This window comes from Onychostruthus taczanowskii, unplaced genomic scaffold (assembly GCF_017590055.1).
Source record: "Onychostruthus taczanowskii isolate IOZ18803 unplaced genomic scaffold, ASM1759005v1 scaffold63, whole genome shotgun sequence".
NCBI lineage: Eukaryota > Metazoa > Chordata > Aves > Passeriformes > Passeridae > Onychostruthus > Onychostruthus taczanowskii.
In genome coordinates, this window is record NW_024504012.1 from 635,186 (window position 1) to 657,957 (window position 22,772).

The window sequence follows — 22,772 nt, forward strand, 5'->3', positions numbered from 1 at the left end:
AGCAGCTCCTCCTTTGCTCTGAGGTGGAGAGATTTGCAGAGGAGCAGAAACAAACCCTGAGCACAACCTCTGCTGTGAGGTTAAACCAGGAGAACAAGTTTTTGAGCATTCCACAAGCAATGTGTGAGCAGGGCTTTTCACTCAGAGCTGCCAGATGACTTCCAGTGAAAAACACTCTTTAAGTTTTCCAATTTGCACATCAGAAAGTTGAGGTTCTACATCAATAGATTTGTCCATCTTGTACAGACAGATTTCTTTTGTTTGAGAGAGATCCAGAAGGTAAAATATTGCAGCCAAGCAGGAACTTTCCTTCTTTTGTAGATTTGGCTGTGGTTTTGGCAGTCAATTTTTGTTTCACTTTTTATTTTTTCTAAAATGCATGAAATTCATGTAGAATATTAAGCAGAATATTATATAATCTAGAATTCATTCTGTTCATATAGAATGAATGATTGCCTTGGGCAAAACATTTCCCTTTTCCCTTCCTCTTCCTTGTTGCTGTTTCCACCTCCTGCTGATTACTAGAAATGATGGAGTTGTCATAGCAAGCAGAAAAAAGTGTTCAGCCTTTGGGGCATAATGGCACATTTTCCTGTTCCCCAGATAAATTCTGTGGTGATACAAACTCATATTCAAATAATAATTTGGATGACTATTAAATATAGCTGCTTAGGTACTGGGATTCAGTATTGTGAGCAAATCACAGTTTAAAAGAAATACAAAATTAGGGAATAAAGAGAACTTTCAAAGAATGGTAGTGATTTCTTCCTAATCCTGGAGGGCTCCAGAGGGCTACAGGAAACAGTTCTTGTGCCAGTCCATGAAAAGAATAACAATGCAGGTAATTGTGGACTTGTCACTTTGATACCAGTTAAATGAACAATAATGGGATAATTGGATAAAAAAAAAATTCATTGAGAATTGAGTGTGAGAAGTATGTTATAATCAAGGCCTGGGTGTTTACTGAAATAGATCATGACAAGCTAACACAAAAAGCCAGAAGTACATGTTCCATTGGTGAAGGCGTTTTGATTGGAATTCTGTAGCTCCTATAGCTTGCCAAGCTCAGAAAGTATAAATGCTGGACAAGTTAGAGCATGAACAAGCTACACATTAAGGAGTTAAAGCCTGGCCAGCAGGTTCCTAAACAAGCACTGAATAAATGGATTTAAGTCAAAGCACTAGGAATAACCCTTCTTCATTCCATGTACTCTGGTAAGTCACCTGGAAGAAACCAGAAGGTCCTTTGTCATGAAGATACCTTGGTGACACAGAGAAAAGGGGATGGTAAATAATGAGGTGTAAAGGATGTGGAGATGGATGAACCTCATGTAGGAACAGTTTGTCTTGAGCAACTCAGTGTTTTGCAGCTGCTTTTAGTTACAGTGTCCAGAATTAAAGACATCTATTCTGCAGTGGAAAGAATTTGTAAAGTTCTGTGAGGATGATGAAAGAATTTGGGAACATTCTTTGAAAAGAAAGATCCTTTTTCATTACGGCACATCTCTATTTTGTTTAATAAAGAACAAATAAAGGAGTAAATCTGTCTGAACTGGAAGCAACTTAGAGGAATTATCTGTCTAGCAGGCAGCTTCAGAGGGGCACAGACCTTTCTGGGTTGTTTCCTTTTTGTAGGAAATGTGAATAATTCTGCATGTTTTCTAAATACAGGGGCTTCCCTTGCTCTCAAGGCCTCTCCTGCTCCTGCAGAGAAAGTTGCTGTAGCTGTTTGTTATTGTGTCAAGGCACCCCCAACCTCGGGAGTAATGTGCTCTGACTCCATGATTCAGAAGGCTGAAGAGTTGCTTTATTAAAACTATACTTTATTACATTAATACTATATTATATCTATACTAAAGAGATACTATACTAAACTGTACAAAAGATACTAAATAAAAAACCATGGCTGTCTTGAGACAGTCAGGACACAGCTTTGACCCAGTTGGCCAAGGAAACAAAACAATCCTCAGCAGAATCCAATTGACAAATCCCTTTGGGTGAACAATCTCCTGTGCAAAACAACAGGAGCAGTGAATAGAGATAAGAATTGTTTTCTCTTCTTCTCCCTGTGCTTCTCACTGCCTTCCCCAGGAAAAATCCTTGGAGAGAGAATTATGTCTCTGTTCAGAGAATGTGAATGCCACAGCTAGTTCTCTTTTCTTGAAGGATCTGGAAACTCAGAAGTGCTGCATCCTTGACAAAGTCAGGCAAAAACTCCAGGAGGTCTTTGTGGATGAACAAGGTGCTCCTGGACAAACTCAAAGACAAGAGGAAGCTTACAGAGGGTGCAAACAAGGGCAGCTAGTCTGGTAGGAATGTAGAGAAATTGTGCAAGCAGACAGGGATCAGGTTTGGGGAGCTAAAGCCCTGATAGAATTAAATCTGCCCATGGATGGGAAGGGTGACAAGAAAAATATTCCATGGGTACATCTGTGATAAAACTAAGATTAGAGACAATGTGGGAGAAAATGTTCTTTCCTGTCCAGAAGGAAAGGGCAAACCTGCTTTACTCGAGACATGGACAAGACTGAGATACTTTATGACTTTTTTGCCTCTGTTTTCACTGGCAAGTGCTCCAACATCACTGCTGAGGCCACAGAAGGCAAAGGCAGGGACAGAGAGAATGAAAAACTGCCCAGTGCAGAAGAAGATCAGGTCTAAGACAATCCAAGGAGCCTGAAAGACCACAGAACCTGGTGAGATGCATCTGTGGCTCTGAGAGAACTGGCAGGTGAAGTTGCTAAGCCACTGTCCATCATATTTTAGTTATGAGCCTCCTGTGAAGTATCCACTGAGTGAAAATGGGGAAACATAACGCCCATTTTTAAAATGCAAGAAGAGAAGGCTCCAGAGAGACCTTAGAGCCACTTCCAGTGCCTAAAGGGCCTCCAAAAGAGCTGAAGACAACTTGGGAAAAGGATCTGGAGTAACAGGACACGGGGAATGGCTTCACACTGATAGAGGGCAGGGATAGGGGGGATATTGGTAAGGAATTCTTTTCCTGGCAGAGGTTGCCCAGAGAAGCTGTGGCTGCTCCATCCCTGGAAGTGTCCAATGCCAGGCTGGACAGGGCTTGGAGCAAGCTGGGCTACTGGAAGGTGTCCCTGCCATGGCAGGGCATGGAATTGAGTGGGCTTTAGGGTCCTTTCCAACCCACACCATTCTGAGATTCTGTGATCTTTGATCAGACACTTCTCTGTGTGTCCCTCAAGTTGAGGGCTGCTCTTCCTGTGAAGCATTTTGTGTTTTCTTGGAGTTCAATGACCTTTGTTACCCAGCCACTTGTTCTTGATAGAACATGTTCTGCATAGCAGCTTTGCAGTGACTTTCGAATTCCCTGCTCCAAACAGCTTTGTCTCATCAGCAGCTTTTGTCACTGTGCTATTTTTATGTGTTCTTCAAGGTTTGTGAATATTTGCAGCACATCTTTCTGCGGGGTTCTGTGAGTGACCTCACCTTCACTCCCTGGGTTAGAACTGACTTTATTCCTACCTTTGGCTTTCTCTCCTTTAATCAATCATTTGAGTGAGTAAGGAGATGTTGTGTAGCAGCTCAGTTCCCTGAAAAGCCTTTGGGTAGGGCTTGGTGAAGGGTTTATAAAAATCTTGGTAATCATAGTGACTCCCTCATGTGCTCGTTGGTTCAAAGAAGGATTTGGGAAGCATTGCTTTCTGGTAGAACAGCCATATCCAATCTTCAGCATGGAATTATTAATAAATTTACTGATTACACTGAAGGGTTTATACCTACTTGCCAGTATTGAGATCAGATACAGCTGCTGGGGAGACTTCCAGGCAGTAACTTCTCCTTCATCCTCTCATAGTTTTCTTAAATGACTGTGGCAGATGTCTGTTGGGTCTGACTGAACCTTGAATTTGTGATTAATAAACTGTTTTCTCCAGTATGTGGGTTTTCAAGAAATATTGTTAAAGCCTAATGAACCTTTTTATAAACTTGCCATTCTATTGGGAATAAAAAGTAATAATCTATGTTGAAAGTAATAATGTGGCAGCTTTGTATTACTAGAGTAATTTTTACCAGAGGTGCTGGGTACTTGTGCCTTTATTCTAGAAAGCAAGAAGTTTGAAGTTTGGGATTTCTGAATATGGCTGGGAAGGATCTGTCCTCAAGTGAGAGGGTAGAAAGCTGAAGAGCATTTTCTTCATTCTCTGCTGAAATGAGAGATGATCTGAGCTGTCAGATAAAAAGGAAAATCATTAAAAGCTCCCTGCCTCATTTTAACAGGTCTGCCAGTTTTTGTTCCAACTCTTTATCTCCTCTTCAGAACAGTAGGAAACCAGGAAAGATGGGAACTTTTTCTGTTGCAGAACATTTATGTGACAAAGTACCTAAAAATAAACTTCAGGACTGACAGTGGTGATAAGGAATGAAAAGAGTTTCGGATTCTAGACTGGAGATTTCACTTGAGGACACCACTTAAGCTGGATTTTCACAGAGGAAATTTTGGGGAATCTTTGGGAAAACTGCTGCTTCTTGCCTGCTTTCTGTTTAAATACTCTGCAAATTCTAGCTGTGTTTGAAGAGCTCACCTCAGTGTTACAATGCATAACTGAGTAGTGCTCAGTGCCTGCTTCCACGCTCTGTCCATACTCACAGCATGAGGCTCCAGGGAATCAGAGCACCTGGCAGAATTAATCCTCTCAGCTCTCTGCAGTGTGTGCAGTGCAGAATTTAACATGAGATGTGTTTTCCCTAATTTTCTGATTAAAGTAACCCCTATTTAACAAACAACCACTGTGATTCTAATGGGGAACAGGGAGCATGGTGCAGGAAAATCAATCAGGTGAGCTGGGACTGGGCAGACTGGGAAAACATACAATGTTTTGGAAAATGGTAGAATTACTTCTCAGAGGTTCAGAGTTGGTGTTGGTGTTTGTCAGTAAGCTGAGGCCTTGCAGAAGGATATGAATCATTTGTATCAGGATCTATTTTGTTACTAATTACTTATCCCTTTGTGGATGAGATTTGTAGTTTTTTCCCCAATCCTGGTCTCACTTGCCTGAAGTTTTTAGGTGCAGGATCAGAGTGGTAGCTGGTTTGCTGTGAGACCAAACACTGTGCTTTAGTTACAGTGTGTGTTTTTTGGTACCCACATTAGCAAAGAGAATAACAAACTCATTCCGGCAGTGCTACCACTGAGTGGGCTCCATCATGGAGTGGTTCAGTTTTTGTTACTGTATATTGAAATATGGAAATACCTTTGAGCTGCTCTTCTGTAACCAGCAGCTTCTACGCCCATGATAAGCTGTGAGTTATGCTTCAGCAGAGCTGCTGCTTAGTGCTGAAAGTCTAATTTTCATAAGGTTTTTTTTTTTTTTTTACATTTTCATTTCCATTTTATTTCAGCATGCCTTTTCAGGTAGTCACCTCACTGTGCATGTATTCTTCCACATTTTTCAATCCTTAGTATCTCCTTAGATTTACAAATGGGAAGTTTCAGTGTTTGTCCAGATGTAATTATTTGTCAGAGAGCAGATCTCTTTTATTCCTGTAGAAATCTATTGGCCAATTAAAAGATAAACACAATCAGTGAAGAATTATTTTTCACCTATTTTTAGTTGTTTTTTTTCTTTGCTCCTGGGTTGAAGGAGCAGTGCTAGTAATTATTGTTGTCTTGTTTCATTCAAAGGATTTTTAGTGTTGCCTTGTCTTCTTCTGATTACATTGTAAATAAGGATCCTTCTCTGTGCATCTGTGCTCAGCAGCCCCATTCTTGCACATAGTGAAAGATGCAATGAAATGATGTAGAATTTTCTGCTGAGCCTGTACCTGTGGGAAGGTCAGCTCTGGAATCCTGAAAAATGCTGGGAATGGTCTGTTTAGGGCCTGCCTGGTTGAAGGTGAAGATTTCTTCATCCTCTCAGCTCTCCCAGCCCTGGCAGAGGCACGTTGTGTAACAGCCTCTTCCTGCTACTCCATCAGTGAGTAACTAATGTCTAAAAATACAGTTTTCAGTTAATGCAGAAATTCCTTGTGTAATGTGATACATACTCAGTGCTGCACCCATAGGAATATTATTACTTTCAGACTGTTAGTCTTAAAATAAATTCAGGTATGGAGTTTTAAATTCTGCTGTTACTGAAATTATTTCGTGTCTGAAGATGTAATAAAACACCTTGTTGTGAAAGCATTAAAATAAAAATATAAAAATATTAATAATTTTAATTAATAAGCCTATAATTTAAATAATGGGAAAAATAATAAAATACCTTTTTGAGTGAAAAGTCTGCATCAAAGTATGGGTGTTTTCCTGAGACGCTGTGAGTTTCAGACGCCATGGAAGTCTTTCAAGCCTCCTAAAGCAGATTTCAGCACAGAGCTACGTCTGTGTTAAACACTGAGTAGCTTCCCTTGGTCATTTCATCAAGAACATAGAGAGGCATAACCTCTCCTCTTCCTTATTTAAATCTGCTGGCACTCACAGACAGAAGTTACAGAAATCCAAACTGAGGTTTGAAATTCAGCCATCTTTCCCTTCATCTTTTAAATGCTACGTACTTGGAATTTTTCTCTATAGAAGATTCTAATCTTGGGAGATTTTCCTTTGTTAATTATTTTGGAGAAGAGTTTCTGCCCAGCCCTGGGTTCTTGGTTCACTTTCCCAGCATGCAGATGTTCTCAGGATTCATGGACTTTGAGGAGACTCTGCTTCCAAAGAATTCACTTTCTAATGATGAGTACTAATAACTTCATAGTAGCTCTTTTCAGAATACAGATAATTATTAAAAAGATGTCTCAATTCTGTGAGATCTTCATTTAGTTAAAAATGAATGAAAATAGGCTTCAAGTCAGAACCTTCATTACATCCCATTTATGAGACAGAGAATATTTAAAATCTCAGTTAACTGGGGAATTGTAATTGGAAGTTCCTCAAGAGCTTAGGAGAAAAATAAGTTAAAAACTGTGAGATGTTACCAGCTGTCACAGGAAAAATCCCATCCTCTTGAAATTATAAATTTACAATGGCTGCAGTGGGAATAGGGGATTTGGGATTTTGCCTTGTTTTATATTTCATGTGGAAAATGAAAGTTCCTTAGAAGCATAAATCTTAACTAGTTAATCTTAGACCGTTAGTTCATGATATGATATTATGGGGGTATCTGTAGGCAGCATCCTTATTTTTGAGGTTATTCTGGTTAATTACATCATATTTCAGCACTATGAAATCCCATAGGTTGCTTAAAAATAAAACAGTATAATTGGAAATGTGATGTGCATTAAGATTCCAAAGTCTCTTTGCATTGGGTAGATGCAATAAAATCATGTATATTTTACAGACTTCATTAAAAACTAAACCTTTAGTTGTCAGGATTATGATGTTTTGACTTAAGAACAAAATCTTTCTTTGTTTGATCTAATTCTGATGCAGAACTGAAGTTTGTGTCCAAGTATCTGCAGACAGCTGCTTGTCTAGATCAGATTTTGGGGAAGGACCTTGTGGAAGTAAACTTTAAAAAAATTATTTTTCAAAAACTTTTTTAAAAAGTGGATCAAGCAGTTAATTTTTTTCATGGTTTTTGGTTGTTTCAAAGGCATTTTAATAATTACATCTTTTTACTGGGGCCTTTTTACATTTTTCTCCTATATAGGCAGTGTCCACTAATTAATTTCATATTTTTATTTAAACCAATTATCCAGTGCTTGCTGATTTGTAGTTCTATGGATCAACCTTTTTAGAAAAGTTTCAATTTTTTCATCTCTTCTGTTCAGGCAATTAATGGTTTACCAATTTACTTTTCCCCTCAAGCTTTTTGGCTGAATACTCTGTGTTCTTAATAAATTTTCAGTAATTTTATTCCTTTTAATTTATGATTTCTTCTGATATTCGGTTGTATGCAGATCCTTCAACACATCCCCTGTTAGGAATGGTTCCAGCAGGATAACAAACCCTGTGATTCTTCTGTAATAAAACAAACACAAGGAAAGTTCACAGGGATTTTCTGCTGGAGCTTAAATACAACTCCCTTACATTTACCATCTATTTTCCAAGCAGAGACTTTGCCTTCCTGCTCTGGATGTGTTTGAAATGGATTTATTATGAGTTCAAATATGTTTAGGAAGTTGATTATGAAAAACTTTGCTGTTCTTCCTTCATATTTTTGTACTCAACTGCAGTGTGAGGAATTTTTTTATACCCTTCTTGTTTTCCCTCTTTTGCTGTAACTTCAACTTCTTTCAGAATCTCATAAGAAGTATGTTTTTATATCTTATAACTTTCTGTACTTTTCAGTCTATGTCAGTTTTGGAAGCAGTTTGTTTTCTCCAGTGTGTTGCTTTCTCAATGTTTATTTGAAAATAACTTGTTTGGATTAATTCATTGCTATTTTCAGCAAATTATTCACTATAATGCTTCTCACAACAGAGAATCCCCAGGCATTGATAATTTGATGTTCATTTTTCAGCCTAGATTTTTTGAAGCAAATTAGAAGTGGTTTTTTATAGTATGAGGAAATCATAAATCAAATTTCTCATTTGTAATTCTGCACATCTGCTTCTAAATGGAGCTGGCCTATCAAAACCAAGAATAACACATCATTTAGGAAAGCTACAGAGACAAGACATTAGGCATCTACAAGCTGATAGATCTGGGCAACAAATAGCTAAAGACTCATGATGGTCATTAACCAGTGGATGATTCTAGTTAATGACATTAAATATTTATTTAAGCATCTAAAGTAATTTCTGTGAATTTAGTACTTAGTAGCTAATTAATTTCTTTATGGAGAGCATACTTTTCTTTTTTTTCCAATTTAATTTTGTAGCTGCCATTGTACACTTCTCAGGTTAGATTTTATGTTTGAATTTTGTGACTGGAGCTGTTTTAAACTGGGAAGCTGGATTGTGATGGCTCTTTAATTATTTTTCAATGATTTCTGTGGCTTCTTGAATTTTCTTGTCCACTGAAACTGAGCAATGGGCTGGGATTATTTTCACTCAGCTCCTAACTAATGCCATATAACAGCTTTCAAAAGAGTGGGGAGCAGTACAGACAAAGGGCAGAGGGCTGCAAGTCCCAGGTCAGCTTTTCCCAAAGGAAATGTAAGGCTGAATTGTTCAGAAACAGTGACCTTTAAAGGAGTACTCAGAATATTCTGCACTTAGAGAAATCCCATCTTCCAGAGTCATTGCAGAATTCCTCACAAATACTGCATTCTCCCCACCAAACTGAAAAGTGGATTGTCTGTTCCTTGTGGCTTCTTCCTCCCTTTGCTTTGGTTTTCCCTGGCTGCACCCTCAGTACTTTGCTTTTTCTCTCAGGATGTCTCTCCCTTTGGTGTCCGTCCTGCTGCTCCTGCTTAGACTTTCACAAGTTTCCACAAATTCTTAACATCCTCTGACAGCTCTTTAAAAACAGTATCTGTCTTCTCATTTTGGAAAAGTAAAGGGGAAGGAAAGGTTAGTTATTTTAGTTTGGGGATTTTTTAAGAATAAGAAAAAGCATGTCTGTCATACCGTAGGAAAATGAGTTGTGTTCATTCTTCAGCATAACAAGGGCATGGAAAAACTGTTTGATGAAATCTTCAGGTTAGAGCAGTTCTCAGCAGTTTTCTAACCTTAGGTCCTGTACTTGCATAATGTCAGAACTTGTTTTTCCAAAAACAAACATTCACTTTCCCCACAGCACAAACTACCCTGGTTTTCATGTTATATTTGTTGAATTTGGTAAAGTTCTGTCATTAAAAGTTCGATCATATCAAGTTCTATCATTACTCACTTGAGCTGAATTATCCTTGGTTTAGGTGAAGGGAAATTGCATCCATCTCTTTCTAGGCTGATTGAAAAACAAAAATAATAATTTACAGCTACAGCTTCTGTGGAAGGTTGAGAGTGACCTGTGGGTGGTTTTAGAAGAGCCCTGAAAGCACAAAAGTGGTTACAGTTTTACCCCCTAAGTGATTTTATCCTGAGTAGTGTTTCGTAGAGAATCATGGAATGGCTTTGACTGGAAGGGAAGAGACCCTAAAGTTCATCCCATTCCACCCCTGCCATGGCAAGGACACCTTCCACTGTCCCAGGCTGCTCCAAGCTGCATCCAGCCTGGCCTTGGACACTTCCAGGGATCCAGGGGCAGCCACAGCTTCTCTGGGCACCCTGTGCCAGGGCCTGCCCACCCTCACAGGGAGGAATTTTGTCCCAATATCCCATCTAATCCTGCCCTGTGTCCATGGGGAACATTCCCTGTGTCCTGTCACTCCAGCTCCTGGTGGAACACATTTCTTCAGGTTCCTTGAAGACCCTGGCAGTGTCCTGCACAGCTCCTTGATGGGAACACAGTTTGGTGATGCCTGTATGCATTTTAAATACAGTTTGATTTTCTTTTTTCTAGGCCTATTCTGTCTATGATGAAGACATTGGCTATTGCCAGGGACAGTCCTTCCTTGCAGCTGTGCTTCTGCTTCATGTGAGTTAATTGCAGAATGAAAGCTTTGATATTTGAAACAAGGCAGCTGTAAAATCAGTTGTAATGCAGCCATGCTGTTTGACAGATATTTATTGTTATTTATTTGCCTGTATTAATTTTCCTCTTGTTGTTTTTTGGCTCTAGAGATTAATGGCTTCTATCTTCATGAATGTAGATTTCCTTTATCTGGGAGAAATCGATTAAATTCTCAAGTACTTCTGTGTCAAAACCTGAAACCAATTTGTTACATATTAATTTTTTCTTTCAATTTAGTTGTCACCTAAGTGAGCTCCCTTTGTGTTTATGGGGGATTTAACTCCAGGAGACGTTCTCAGGGCAGTTCATCAAAGCAAGTAGTCTCACTAATTTTTTGGAAGATTTTCTCTCCTAGAGTCATTTTGTAATATCTTCTGAGGGAAAGCTGATTTTTTTAATCTCGATACTTTAGCCTGTAATCAAAAACTGCACAAATTTTCATTAGTTGCTTCCTTTATAAATACAACAATACAGAGATAAATAATTAAATACACAGTTTTTATAGGTGTAAGACACTTTACATCTGATGTCTCAGTGGCAAAGCAGCACATTTAAATAATGTATTTATTGAGGTAAAGTCTATCTGAATTAGCCACCCCAAAGCTCAACCACAATTCTTACTCAAGCTCTTGCCTGCTTTTTCTCTCAGGTTTTAATTAGCAAAATCAGTCAGGATTGAAATACCTTTTGAAGTGTGGGCTTGAGAGAGCTGCTGGTGTTATGTATGTTACACACACACTTCCCAGGCCATTTGGAACTCAAATTCAGATTAGTTTAGGTTGTAATTCCTAGGGAGAGCTGTGATTCCTTGAAGTCTTGAGAACCATGATACACAGCAACAGCGTTGCAGAGACGCTTCTGAGAATAAACCCAAAATAGTCCCATTATTGCAGCCTAACATATACTATAAAACAGTTTATCTAACAGTTATTTTGCAATTATTTTTTTACCCAAAGCAGGACTTTGAAGCTGCTCTGGAAAAATGAGCTATTTTCAATACCAGAGTTGTTTAGAAATGTGTGTGTGTCACATTCTTAACATTTGACTAATACCTCAGCTCCTCTCCCTTAGTGCTGGGCTGTCATTACTACAGAGAATCAACTCTGTTCTTAGAGTCTCTGGAACGGGAGGAAGTTGTCCTGCATACAGGGACTGTTAAATGGAAATTACACTCATTTTAATATATCCTTTATAACTTTTGGTTTCATCAGAGGATGTTAAAGTGAAATGCTTAGAGAAGGGAGAAGCAAGGAGTCTCAATGAGCCCATGTGACTGGGGAGCTTCCTAAGATGCCCTCAAACGCCTCTTTTTCTCAAATTCTCCAAACAATCTGTATGCTGTGAACACTTGTAAGACCCTCTCTAACTGTTCTACCTTCTCACGGATTTCTAGACCCCTTCCTTTCCCTTTTTTTCCTGGGACAGGTTATCCTTTCTCTTCAATGTAGATGTGTTTCAGGGATGGTTGGGTAGCCTGAACCTCCATCCTCCGTTTTTGTGATTTTGCTTCTCATCAAATTTTCATCAAGAGATGCAGGTAACTTCTAATCACAGGAAAACAGTGTTGCCAACTCTAATAATTGTACTGTGAGGCTCACAGTATTTGACTTTTTTTTGTCTATCTTTCAGAGTCATTGTCTGTGGGGGAAAAACCCCCACCTAAAATTTCACTTTAAAAAATTACAAATTTCTGGCTTTCGTGATTTCAGAGAAATGATAGCAAAGGGCAAATATCTAAATGCTAAAAATCAGAATGGCAATGCCCAAAATTTGTGTTCTGCTTAAATTAAAAAAAAAAAGAAGAAGAAAATTTGATTTATGATTTTGAATTCTTGTGGTTGGTAATACTGGAGAACCTCTGTTCACTGAGAGCAAGGACCTGGGGAGCTCTTTGGCCTAGTCCTGACCTCTGTTCCATCTCCCTGTCTTGGGGAAGAGATGGTTGGCAAAGCACAAGAGTCTGACTGAGCATGTAGGGTAGATGTGCCTGTGCATGAGCACCTGTCACTTCATTAGAAATAATTGTATTTCACCAAAGCCTCTGAAATTTGCACTCATTGTCTTACAGAGCAGATTCAAGCCGTTTGGTCGGGATCAAATTATTTCTTCCCTTTACTTTGTCTGCAGCTTTTATATGCTGTCAGTGGGAATCATTCCATCCAGATAAAATTGTGATTAAGAGCTTTGAAATTCCTAAGAATTTGTCTTGGGTAAATCAAGCCCAGGCTGATAGGCATCAGCCAATCTGGAAATAGTTTGTGCGAACCACTTACTTTCCTTTATGATGTCTGAAAATGAAAATGAAACTGTCTGCCCATGGCCCTGGAGACACGCCCTAATCATGGGCTGAGCATAAGATGAAACCCTGAAGGGAAATACCAAGAGCCTAAAATTCTCTTTGAAGAAAATGCTGAGCTTTTATCTGTAGCTGATATTTGATAAGAAGCTGGCAGTAGGCCAAGTGAATGAATACCCTGAAAGGTCAAGAGTTGTTCTTGATTCTCAGCAATTGTTTTCATTTGTTACAATATGGTGCTTCCAAAAGAAAGCACATTTTGAATGTGATGGAAAGGTTGATTTGGGTTCTGTTTGTGCCTGTCATTATTGTGTTACTTGAAGGCACAGGGGAAGGTGATGTGGGGGTTTTGTGACACAGGATCAGCATTCAGTGGGCTCAAGCCAGCAAATAGAAATGTGGAGTGGCTCACACAATTGTGTTAGTGCCACCTTCCAAAGCACTGTTGGATGAGAAATTTTGGTCAGAATGAAACTGAGATTATGGATGTAGGGCTTCTGAAAAAGTCAGCGTGGTAATAGATGGGATTGTGAGAAACCTGACTTCAGAGTGTGATGTCCTGGGGTTTGGATGAAGGTGGATGAGCATTGTTCTCACTAGAGGTTGGTTGTCCCTTGGTTCTGAATTTTTCCCATTTAACCAAGTATCTCTCAGTAGACATCACTGTCATGAGTTGTTGCCTTTTATTTTCATTCTTTTTTTTTGTTTTAAATTTTTTTAATGTGCCTGAGAGTTGTGTACTGGTTGTTCTCATACCTGTTTGACAGAAAGAATGCTGCTGACTGTTGTGCTGCTGTAGGGATGTAGACACACATGAACCTGTGATATGATCCCACATTTTCTTCAAAGAAGGCCTTACAGAGCCAAATCCAGATGCTCATCAAGGAGAGTAGTCCCACTGACATTTCAGTTGGTTAATTCAGCATTCACAGTACTGGGCTGAAAATTCTAATACATCCCTGGTCCTGAATTCATTGTGCACAAGGTGTTGAAGTGTGTGTGTCTGTGTAAGGCACGTCCAGCCTTAGCTCTGTTATTAACCTTATTTTTGTGTCTTTTTCCAAACAGATGCCAGAGGAGCAGGCATTCTGTGTTTTTGTGAAAATAATGTATGACTATGGCTTGAGGGACCTCTACAGAAATAACTTTGAAGATCTCCATTGCAAATTTTTCCAGCTGGAGAAGTTAATGCAGGTGGGGCCAGAGTAACAAATTATTCTTCAATTTGTTTCATAAATGGAAATACTGGCATGAAGAAGAGATGAATGCTTTGCTTCCAAAAGCTATTGGACAATCAAACCCCCTCTCCTTTTAGAGGTGGGGTAAAGCAAAGTTTAACAGCTGAATTCAAACACCTTGATTCAGATTTGTTTCTGGTTTCTTTTGTCTCTGATACACCCCTTCTGCAGCTAATCTTTGTATCCAGGCAGGTATTTGCCTTTGCTCCCCTCTCTGTTTCTCTCAGAGAGAATATCTCTGTGCTATTGAGGCCAGTGTATCCTTTGGACTGCCTCCATCATTGTCCTACTTTCCATGAATTATGTGGGTGTTAAGAGGTCAGGCAAATCAGGACATACTGATGCTTATGAAATACCAATCAAGTGTGGACCACTGGGCAGGTTTTATTGTCTCTTCCAGGACTCTGCTCTTCTTTCAGCTGGAATTATTTCATCAAGCAGTTTAGCACAACTGAAGGGCTGCAAATGTTATACATTGTTGTTGTGACTGATAAGGAATTACTGACAGTTCCTTAAGCTCTGCCCTTCTGTTGGCACAGTGAAAAGCTGCTTGCTGAAGTCAATTCTCACAGATAACCATACTGAAACCAAACAAAACAGACTATTGCTAATTTTATGGTATTTTTTCAGATGTCAAATTGTGCATGTTTCATACTTGATGGAGTGGAATTGCATACTAATTAATGTGACACTTCAGCATATGGTCTTCTCAATATTTATTTACGTCCACAAAGATTTTTGTTAACAAAACAGATTTTATTAACAAATATACTCTTAACAAAGATAGTTTATTAAATGACTGGGTCATCACTGTTCAGTAAGATTTTTCAGTGCTTATTTTGTGTTGCTTTTATGTGCTCCTAGTTAGAGAAATGGTCTGCTGGAGTTGTGTGCTCTGTTGCTTTCAAGCTCAGCAAAGTAACCTGGTTCCTGTAGCCATTGTTTTTTTGTGGCAGAAGCATTTATAGCAAGGCACAGCAAAGGAATAACTAAAAAATGTACACCATGACATAGATTTTACAACTGCTCTGCCTTTCAACTGTTGAAGTTTCTGTAATTTCTCAGTATAGTCTCAGTATATTCTTTGATACGGTGATAGAATCCACTGTGGATCTCTTACTAAAAACTGTAACCATGGGCACTGAAATTTATCAAGAAACATCTTCATTGCTCAAAAGAAGCCAGGCTTTCACTTTGTTGTGTTTTTTGATATTTAGCAACCCTGGTCCTTACTGCAGGTATGGATGGAGAACTCAAATTAATGAGGAATACTGAAACATTTCTTTTTTTCCTTTATTGCAGGAGCAGTTACCAGACTTGCACAGCCATTTCTCAGACCTCAATTTGGAAGCTCACATGTATGCATCCCAGTGGTTTCTCACTCTTTTTACTGCCAAGTTTCCACTCTGCATGGTCTTCCACATCATTGACTTACTACTTTGTGAGGTAAAAAAATATTGAATCAGAAATTCCTTCCTCGACTCCATCAATGTTTCTTCTTGTTTTATTTCATTTTAAGTCCTTTAGTTCTTAGTTATAAAATCTGAGTAGTTATGTAGAAACCATGGTTATATGGAACAGAAGATGTTCAGTGAAACACTGGTTTGGTTGTAAAATTAGAACTGTGGATTGCCTCATTTTTTACTGAGAGGTCTAATTAAGAATATCTGATGCACACACCTGTTTTTCATGTAATTTGTTAAATGATTATTCAGAGTTAGGAACTGTAACTTCTTGAAGACACCTAGTAAGGAAGGCTCTCCAAGTGGCCTGACTCAGAATGCTCACGGACAGAGATGGTGGTGCATGGTGGCTGGTATTAAACAGTGAGAAGGGCCAAACACAGCTGAAGGAAGCTCCTTCCTTTTGGTTCTTCTCCCTGCTGCTCCAGCTAGGAATGCACCACTCCAGATACAAAATGGTGTTTGTCTGTGCTGTAGATATATCTACACTTTCTTTTAAAAGCCAGTCAGAATACGTTGATAGTCTACAATATTTATTTTGGTAAAATACCAGTCCTTCCTTCAGTAAATGGGAAGTCCATGGCATTACACCTGCTTTTAAATCTGTCACTGATTTCCTCTCCAAATTAAAGGGGTCACAAACATGAGAATAAATAGATAGATAAAATATTTGGTAATTTTAAATAGCAAAGGCTTCATGAGTATGAAACACTGTTGATTCTAGTTCATGTTGTTAATTTTTATTGTGAAATATTTTCTCTGAGAATCTTCAGGCTTGCTGCACATGCCTTGGTAGGATTCAGTCCTTGAGACTATTTCTTATTCTGCATATTGGTGCTCAGTTATCAAAGCAAGGTATGGTAATATTGGCAATGTTTACCTCAATGTTTCTGAAGCAAATGGGGGTGGGGAAAAAAGGTAAAAATCCAAGGAGAATCCAAGGGGAAATCCAAGGGGAAAGTAAGAGAGTGCAACATTGCAACACGCTAGGGCAAGGGAAACTTGTCAGTGTTTGTGGAGGGTAATCACACGCAGCTAAAGGAGCCTCTTTTACTAGCTGAAAATAAACCAGAGAGAGTAAGAATATTTATTTCAAGTGAGAAGATACATGCAGACATCTTGAGAAAGAGTAGGGCAGTGAGAAGACAATGTCCTTCCTGAGGCACCAGTGTGGACTGTCAGAAAAATGCTCCTCAGGGTCAGGAGTCAAACACTCTCAAGTAACAGGCAGGTCTGAGAATTTGTGGGAGTGGCATAGATTAAAGTCACATAAAAATCTAGTTGGCCTTTATTGTAGACAGCAAGTCAATTCTGTAGGTGTATGGTCACAGGCAGAGCAAGGAAGAAGCTGTTCCTTGACAGAGGACTGAAGTTCTATTACTGTGTGAACTGGAAGGAGTTATGGGGGAAATCAAAACATCATTTTTTGTGCATTAAATTGTTCCTTACTTTATCTCTGAACAACCAGCATGCTGGTAATTCTGGCAACTGGAATGAGAAAAAACAGTGGCAGCTGCTAACACTGAAACATGTTCTGCAGAAAAAATCCCCAGAAAAGCAAGAAGCCTTTGAAGTGAATTGTCTTAAGTTTTTAAAAACAAGCTTCCAGCCTTTTCCTTAATTTGTCATAGATACAGATGAATTTTAAATACCCTTCAAGTTCCTCACTTGTGCTTTCTCCACATCCTTGTCCTGTCTGTGGTTACAAAATGTTCACGTTCTATGCAACTCTTACAGGAAATAAAAAATTAGGGGAAGAAAACCATTTAAAACCATTGCTGCTAACTAATCATTTTAAGGGAGCCACTCTGGTTGCCTTGAAAATATTTGAGTTATGGGTGAACAATTTGTGTCTTGGAATAGCTGATCTCTGGAGGTCCCTTCCAACCCCAACCATTCAGTGATTCCATGTCAAGCAAGAGTTTTAGTATTGGCTCGGGTTTTTGATTTTTGATTGTGGCTGGAAGAATGAAATCAATCCTTACAGATACTCCGCTTTCAATCCAGAGAGGAGAAATGCCTGTTGGAAGTGCTGTCATTTCCCAGCTAACCAGGGAGGCACATTTCCTTCCCCTGCCTGCACAGAGGCACAAGCTGAGGATGGAACTCCTGGGCAGAAGCATAACTATGAAAAAGGAGCTAGTGTTACAATGGGAATTAAGTTTTATGGAGGAATTTTTTTAATCCCATCAAAGTGAGCGTCATTACATCAAGGTCTTCTCATCATTCTCACATGAAATATTACTTCAGAGCAGTTTTATGTAAATTTGAACAAATGTGGGATTGGCCATAGCTTCTGTGTGACTGAGTTATTTTATTCTGTTGTCTTCTTTGCAGCTTTTTTTTTTTTTGATAATTATTTTTTAAGTTGTCATGAAGCTGTTGAAGATGTGAATAGACTCTTCAAATTACTTCAATTTCCAGTGGTCTTAGAATATTACCTGAGTAGTTCTGGGGCAGAATCTGTCACTCATCCCCATGCAGAAATGAAATAGTTTCAATAATTTTTCTTCCCTGTGGCAGAAGCTTGAAGAGAATTTTGGGCTTCCAGGCAGGTACACCGCCGCACTGCCTGGTACATCTTATAAGGCTCAGCTGCTTATAATAAAAACACAAAACTATTGATCCAGGTGAAAGTTTTAATGTGATTACAGCAAACTGTGTGGGTTGGAGACTGGAGACCTTTCTGCAAGGTTCCTTTGAGCTGTCTGCCACAGCTGTTTCATTTGTCTTTTCCCTTTTGCTATTTCTGTTTGCATTGAAGAACATTTTTGTTGATGAAAAGCAGAGTTGTATTTGGACTTGTCAGTCTTATCTGTCAATATGACATGATGTTATTGAACACTTCTCAAGCCTGCTCTGTTTTGCTGTCTCTTTTTGTTCTATTTTAAATTATTTATTTAAAGTCACGCTCAGAAATAGCAATTCGTCTAGGTAAAGCTCTTGTCACTCAGAGCTGTCCTCAGTGCAACAGCTGCACCTCAGCTGTGCTACAGAATATCAAACAGCTGACATTTCACTTCATTTTGTGTTTTAAATTTTCAATTTAAAATGAAAATATTTGTTCTAAAAACACTAAATAAATGACCTTCAGCAGGCATTTTGAAGAGAAAAACAACCCAAATCAGTAGGCAGATAATCTGTAAGCGTTTTCAAAATTGTCATGATTTTTTTTTCTGCCTAAAAAAGGAATTTCTTTAACCTTTTGTGATATATACTATTCTGCCAAAACTAAAGGAGGCGCAGAGCTCAACCTGTCATTCCATTATTAGCTGAGAATTTTGAAACACTATTGGTAACCTCCATTTTAGGTGGATCTGGCTATTTTCATGTGCGGTTCTGAGGTATATAAAATACTTAAGGACAGTACTTCTCTCCTTTTAGGCAATATGCAAAAACCTTTCCTGCATGCTGATTGTCCTGGGCTGGCACAGACAGTTGTTTATTTTAGTATCATAGTACATAATTTGACTATGTAATTTGACTACTAAGCTGCCATTCTGACTGGGTCATGACTGGAATCAAAGGGATGCAGCTAATTACCAGTTTTGAGTTTGAAATTATTTAATGTTTATTAATATAGCTAATAGCAAAGAAGGGAAAGTGCCTTTGACAGGGCCACAGGGCACAGTGCAAGAAGGGGGAATTGAAAGCTAGGATGCCATCACTCCTTGGCCTTTATTTAACAACTGTTGCTTTCAGAATATTGTGTAAAATATTTTTATAATCGATTTGGAGAAATTGTCTGTTATAATGAAGGCTGATAGGTGACTTTAGAACTCATTGAAAATGCGAACACCGCAGTGCTGCTAAGTGAGCACTTACTGATAGCTAAAACATGGCACCACATTGTGGAGATACGGTTATTGGGAGCACTCCTTCCTAATGAAGCACTGAAAATCAGAGCAGAATCGCAAGTATTGCCACTGAGGGTTTGATTTCTGTCTTGTGTGTGTCTTGCTGGGATGGATGTGCCAGGAAACGCCGTCTGGTAGCGCTCAGGGCTGGCCGGCACCGCGCTCGCGCTGCCTGAGGAGGAGGGACCATAGCAGCCTACTATTTTTTATCTGTCACTGTCAGAGTCTTCTGTGATGCCTTCAACAGAGCTGAGAAAGAACAGATGAACATTTCAATTTATTAAACTTCCTCAGGAATTGAGTCAAGAACAAGCCCACTTCCTCTGTAAATCTGCACTGAGATGAAATGTGAATTAAATAGAAGACTGTGCACAGTTGTTTATCTTTTGTGGATCTATAGGGAAAGAAAAATTGAACTTTCTAAACTTACTTGTATTGCCTTGTTGTCTACATTTATTAACCCTTCCACTTACGAATATTGTAAGAACTCTTGCAAAAGGGAAGAATGGACTTGCTAGAAATAAAATATCTTATAGTAACAGCATATTAAAATCTGGGCTTAAATTCTAAGTAGGCATAGATCTGTACTGGAGCTGTCTGTGTTATTTCAGTACTATTTACCAGGGAGAAGTCACTGTCATACATGTTAGGTGGAGAAGGCCAGGAGCTGTCTGTTTGTGTTCCTTTTAGAAATACAGGCAAATAAATAAACACAGCATTTAGGCTGTGTCCTTCCTCCTGCCCAATCCCTTTGCATCAGGTCTGCTGGAGAGCTGAGTCTTGCTGAAGTCCTTATCAGCCACTGCTGTTTCATGTAAAGAGATTGGAAAGGATTTCTTCCCCAGACTGCTATAATTAGCTTTTAATTAATTTAGAAGGAGAATATGTTTTCTCAGACTCCAGATGGATGACTAGAATTTGAATGTGGGTGTCCAGTGGTAATGCTGGTTTGCTGCATTCAAGGATCTGTTGACATGTCAACCATCATGATCATTTTTGTTGCAGAAGTGGGAGGTCTGCAATGGAGATAACCTCAGGTTTACTAGACCCAGATGTTTGGCTTTTGTGTAGTTAGATCAGTTATTAAATCCAAAAGAGAAGTAATTTTAGCCTAATTCATGTGATGATCTACAGCTGTGATCTACAGCTGTACTCTACTGTGGGGGCTTTTCAGCACTAGAACAGAAATTAAGATAGAAAGAAAGAAGGGTGTAGGATTTGATTGTATGTGTGCTGCATGAGGAACTTCTTAAAGCTTTTGGATGTGTGTGTGTTAAAAACATTCTGATTATAATGATAAACAATTTTAAGTTCTTTTCCAAGTGAAGGTTACAAGTAGTATAAGGTGTTTGCATGTAAAATTCAGTCAACGGCAGAAATACTGGAGATGTGCAATACCATGTTCTGTACTGCCATGGGGACTGGGGACACAAAATGTTCTAACAGAATTTCTAATAATTCAGGCTTGGACCAAGGAGAAGAGTGTTTTAATAGAGAATGGAGGTTCTAGGAGAGGGTTTAGCATAACTCTTGACTCAAGGATGTCCAGCTGTTCCTGTGAGCATCCATAATTTATGTATCTCCCAGTCATGGCTGCTGCTTGATCGTCCCCAAAATAACAAGGCTAATGAAATACGCTCAACATGAGCAAAGGAAAAACAGTCTCCCAACAGTCTGCACTCCAAGATAACTTATGAGAACAGAAGGTACCTTTTGGGTGATGTTGATAAATTTTGTGGTCCTAAATGCTAAGGCTCCTTCTTAGAAATGTTCTAAGATCTAGGTGAAAAGGATGAGTGACTGGGCTGAATGACCTCGTTTGGGCCTTAGAGGGGTGACACATCTAATGCCATGCTCACACTGTGTCTCTGGATTACTCTCCCCATTGCTCGCGAAATATTTTAGCCACCTGCTAGTTGATGTTCACTTGGTTGTTTTTTCTAGGAATACAGTAAATTTCCATAATGCTTACTTAACACTAGTGCCATCTGCTGTATTGGAATAGCAGCATATCCTAAACAGTCTTGGCAAGCTTCAAAAACACTTTAGAAATAACTGAAGGAAAGTATCATAAATGAGAGAGTGATATTCCATGAGCAAATCCAGGAAGCTGAGCTAATTTGGGAAATGTTTTTAAAGAAGAGGGTAGTGCAGTCTGCCTGTGCTGAAACACTTTCTGCTGCTTTGTGCTTGGAATCTGAGGCTGTTAGGAATTTTCTAAATATGTAAAATCAAAATGTGAACTTTGCATTTGACTCATCATTGGAAAGAGAACACCAATGTCAGGGTTCAGAGAGACAAGAGCCAGGGCTGTGTTGTGGCAGGGAAAGGGAGAGTTGAGGAATAACACTGGGGAGAAAATCAGAGGGAGTGCAGGGGGGCAGATGTTCATTTAGTGTGGGCATGGATTTTTCTTTGTGGTGTGTGAGCACAACTAGAGGGGGAACGAGGCACAACTCTCTGTCAAGAGATGTTCTGAACCCCTCACCTTGCCTGCTCTCATGAAAGCTGGGATCTGGAAGATTCCTTCTCCTTGAGTACATCTAACAGCCATTCCCTGTTTCCATCCCAGAGCTGGAGGACCTGTGTTAAATAAAGAGATGAGACCTCTTTTTCTCTCCTTGTGTGTGACAAGACCCTTGGTGCCCAGTGTGGATTGAGACCCCCTTTTTTGTCCCTGTATTAATTTTGGGAAAAGGGACAGAAATGTCTAAAACCCCTGCAATTTAAACGCCCAGTGTGGATTGAGACCCCCTTCTTTGTCCCTGTATTAATCAATTTTGGGAAAAGGGACAGAAATGTCTAAAACCCCTGCAATTTAAAGCTTTACAAACCAGAAAAGGAGAGTTAGTGTCTGGCTTGGTTGACAAATGCTACTGGCCCATAAGCAGTTGCTGGTGAATTGGGAATGTATCACTGCAGAAATACCTCATGCAAGGGAGCAGTTTGATATGTGGAAAAGACTTAAAATTCCCTGGCTGTAAATTTTTATTCTTTGCAAACAGTGACAGAAGGTGGAGAGGAAAAACATGTTAATCTCACAGCAGCCTCTACCTTCATTCAGCCATAGCAACATCTCAGCAGCAAATGACATGAAAACCACCCAAAACATGCAAATATTTACTCCTAAATCCCATTTATTTCTATAAAAGCATCCAAACAAACAAAATTCCATGTGAAATCATACCAATACAGGTTCATGGTTGCTTGGTATTTATTGTGTGCTGTTTTATGCTGCAAAATCCAGAAAAGTGACACAAATCAATACAGAATCCCCTGGTGCTGTTTATGCCATCTCCCTGGTACCTGCTTCTCCGGTAGTTCAATCAACTGGTTTTAATTGGCTGTGTGTATTTGTCATGGAATCAGATCAGGGGGAGATTTCTGGATTTTCTCCTTCCCTGTGTGGTAGCATTTCAGGCTGTTTCTGTATATGGAGTCACTGGGGGAAGCCCAGTC

At 39.2% G+C, this 22,772-nt stretch overlaps 1 protein-coding gene across 2 annotated transcripts in view; it reads left to right on the forward strand.

Annotated features, from left to right (window-relative positions):
* RABGAP1L (RAB GTPase activating protein 1 like) overlaps positions 1-22,772 on the forward strand; it is a 219,036-nt gene that overhangs the window by 120,349 nt on the left and 75,915 nt on the right. For both annotated transcript variants that reach the window (XM_041420094.1, XM_041420095.1), the window contains exons 15-17: positions 10,349-10,423; positions 13,824-13,949; positions 15,296-15,439. In XM_041420094.1, coding sequence (XP_041276028.1) covers positions 10,349-10,423; positions 13,824-13,949; positions 15,296-15,439 — 345 coding nt within the window. The remainder of the gene's footprint in view (positions 1-10,348; positions 10,424-13,823; positions 13,950-15,295; positions 15,440-22,772) is intronic.